General features: G+C 62.2%; 1 protein-coding gene across 1 annotated transcript; it reads right to left on the bottom strand.

Annotated features, from left to right (window-relative positions):
* Window positions 1-575: 575 nt before the first annotated feature.
* On the bottom strand, window positions 576-2,238 carry MIP2 (major intrinsic protein). Its single transcript, XM_005771412.1, has 4 exons — window positions 1,549-2,238; window positions 1,404-1,473; window positions 1,076-1,282; window positions 576-1,003 (listed from the first exon to the last, which is right to left on the bottom strand). Exons 1-4 carry the CDS (start codon window positions 2,212-2,214, stop codon window positions 714-716), a joined length of 1,233 nt encoding a protein of 410 aa, XP_005771469.1. The 5' UTR covers window positions 2,215-2,238; the 3' UTR covers window positions 576-713.
* Window positions 2,239-2,756: the final 518 nt, after the last annotated feature.

Genomic DNA, 2,756 nt, shown 5'->3' with positions numbered 1-2,756 from the left:
CCAGATTTCCCCCCTCGAAACCCGCCCCTTTTATTTCGTCCGGTCATATTGCGGACGGCGCGGGTTTGCTTGGATTACAAAAGATATCCGGCGTCTACAAAAGATATCCGAGATCGTATGGAACTGACCACAGGGTTTGCGGCGATCACTTAACCACGGGACTTGGGAGGCGACACGCAATCTAGCCGGGGAGCGGTGTGTGTGTGTGTGTGTGTGTGTGTTTGTATGTGGTGTGTGTGTGTGTGTGTGTGCGTGTGTGTGTGTGTGTGTGTCGCTGTGTGTGTGTCTGTCGTCTGTCCTGTCTACTGACCCCGCAGCGCAGCCCATGTGATCGTGGCTCAGTCCCTCTCTTCACTCTTGGCAGAGCGCTGGGCCCCTGGGCCCGCACTCTCTTGTGAGAGCGCACCCACAGGCTGCGCGCACCCGGCGTGCAGGGGGCGTGCCCCGTTCTCGAGGGTGCCTTGTGTGTGTCATGTGTCAACACGCTTTAGCCTTTGTCTTGTGAGAGGTGGAACCGTTACACAAATAAACACATCCTTCTTTGTGTGTGTGGTTGTTTGGGACATCACGAGAGGGACATTTAGATGAAAAAGAAAGAAAGCAAAAGCGAAAACCACACAATACGACTTTCGTATCCCATTTATGATTTAAAGGGGGTCGGAGGGATGGCGGATGCTGGGATGGGGGTTGGGGGAGAGACCGCACACATTTCTTCAAGCCATCCTCCCGCTCGACCTCGAGGCGTCAGAACGACGCTCCACCTGCGCCACCGACTGCTCCGCCCCGACGGCCCCTCTACCCGCCCACTGCCAAAGCTCAGACTCGCTGCGCCACCGCGGCCACTCCTCTGCCGCCGCAACTGGCGCTGTCGCGCTGGAGAAGCGGCAACCAACGTTCGGCACCACGACCCGACGCGACGGTTCGGCGGGCGGCGACGCTGCGGGCAGAGAGGAGCCGGCAGAGAGGGCGGCTCCGAGTCTCGCTAGGCAGCCATAGAGCCCGCCTACAGGAAGGTGCCGAGAAGCTTCTAGCAAGCTTCTGAAGAAACCGAGGCTCGCGCAGCTGTTGAGCCCACCGCCGCGCCCCGTCGCCACGGCGAAGCAGCTGCCGCCCAACACAGCTCCAACGCAAGGGCCCAACGCGTAGGTGCGCGCGCCGGAAAGCGCCGCCGTGCCGCCTCCCGAGAGCACGATTGCCGCTATTCTTGGCGCGGCGGACATCGCCGGATTCAGCGCCGCGTTGGTCGATCCGAAAGCGAGACCGAGGGCGGAGATCAGGACGCCTGTGAGCAATGATTGATTAATGATCAATTAACTGAGGAGATCAGGACGCATGGCGTCGACGGCGCAGCGAGGGGGCACGCATCAGGGGAAGGTGGGAACAGGGCAAGGTCGGAAACGCACCGACGAGGCCGGCCGAGCCGCGGCGAGAGACGGCACCCGCCTCGACGCCGTCTCCGATGGCGAGACACGCCTATAGGGAGGCAAGGGTCCGAGCAGGTCGGGGCGAAAGCTCCACCGACACCTCTGCGGGGGGGTATAAACTCACAGAGAAAAGAAGCGCAGTGACTGCCACCTCTGCGAAGAAGTGGGCGGGCGGCGGCGGAAGACCCGCGGGCGGCAGGAGTGGCGCTATGGTGAGTGCCGCCGCCGACGCGCCGGCGATCTGCGAGGCGATGTACGGCAGCCAGTCCGATCTCGGCAGGGTTCCTCCGACAGTCTGGGCGCACGTGATCGCCGGATTGAAGTGGGCTCCTGAGATTGTGGCGAAGGAAAGGACGGCGGAGCCGACCACGCCGCCCATGAGCAGCGACGTGCTCGTCGGCGAGAGGGCTGCGGCGGAGGCCGCGCTGGCGGCGAGGACCAGGATGCCCGAGCCGACCGCCTCTGCAAGGCAACGAGTGCGCAGGTCCTTCCGGTTCCGGTGGCACGCTGGTGGCCTGTCAGCGCGGACGCGGAGCAGGAGAGAGCGCCGATCGCGGCGGCGGAGCGGAAAGGACGCAGCTGGCTCGGTCTCATGTTCGCTCACATCCTGCATGTTCTGCTTGTTGTCCGTTGAAGCTTCAGGTACGATCACTGGCGGCGGAGACCATGGCAAGTCTTCCTCGAGGGAGACCGTGTCAGTGGGAGTTGGCGTGTGAGGCACGTGCGGAGTTGGACGAGCAACGAGTGTGACGCTCACAGGGGCCAGGCTGGCGATAGCGAGGGCCGCCATTTGGAATGCTGTGGATGGTTGCGACCTTGACGATCGATTGACGTTCCAAAATGTAACAAGTCCGGCGAGAAGAATTTTGACCTTTTCGGCTCGCACGGGAAAAGAATTCTACGTACCAGCCTCTCTCACAGCACACTGGCACGACAAGGGCGCAGACTGGCGCGGACTGGCACACACACCGGCACACCGGGAAAAGAATTTCACAGCCGCTCTCTCACAGGGAAGAAAAACCCACCTGTACCTCCGCTTTTGGGTGGAGGTGCACGGAGCACGCGCTGCTGACGGCGCTCGCCGGCGTTTGCGGCGCTATGGCGCTCGCGGCGCGCTACCCCTAGTCTAGCGGGAATTTTCGGTGTATTTGTTGTTTTGTCCGTGAATGATCGCCCAATATCGCCTAATATCGCCTAATATCGCGCAATATCGCGCAATATCGCGCAATATCGCGCAATATTGCGCAATATGTCGCGCAATATCGCGCACCCTCGCGCACGCACGCGCGCACCCTCGCGCACCCTCGCGCACCCTCGCCCCGGGCGGCGGCG

The sequence above is a fragment of the Emiliania huxleyi genome, assembly GCF_000372725.1.
Source record: "Emiliania huxleyi CCMP1516 unplaced genomic scaffold EMIHUscaffold_386, whole genome shotgun sequence".
Taxonomy (NCBI): domain Eukaryota; phylum Haptophyta; order Isochrysidales; family Noelaerhabdaceae; genus Emiliania; species Emiliania huxleyi.
This window is presented reverse-complemented; position numbering and strand designations above follow the sequence as displayed.

Bases quoted from the DNA above. Each gene is read 5' to 3' on its own strand.
- MIP2 (XM_005771412.1), bottom strand. From the start codon at position 2,214: ATGGCGGCCCTCGCTATCGCCAGCCTGGCCCCTGTGAGCGTCACACTC. The intron at 1,474-1,548 runs GTGAGTTTATAC...GCCTCCCTATAG, and splicing joins TCACTGCGCTTCTTTTCTCT to GCGTGTCTCGCCATCGGAGA. The intron at 1,004-1,075 runs GTGGGCTCAACA...ACCTTCCTGTAG, and splicing joins CGTGGCGACGGGGCGCGGCG to GCGGGCTCTATGGCTGCCTA.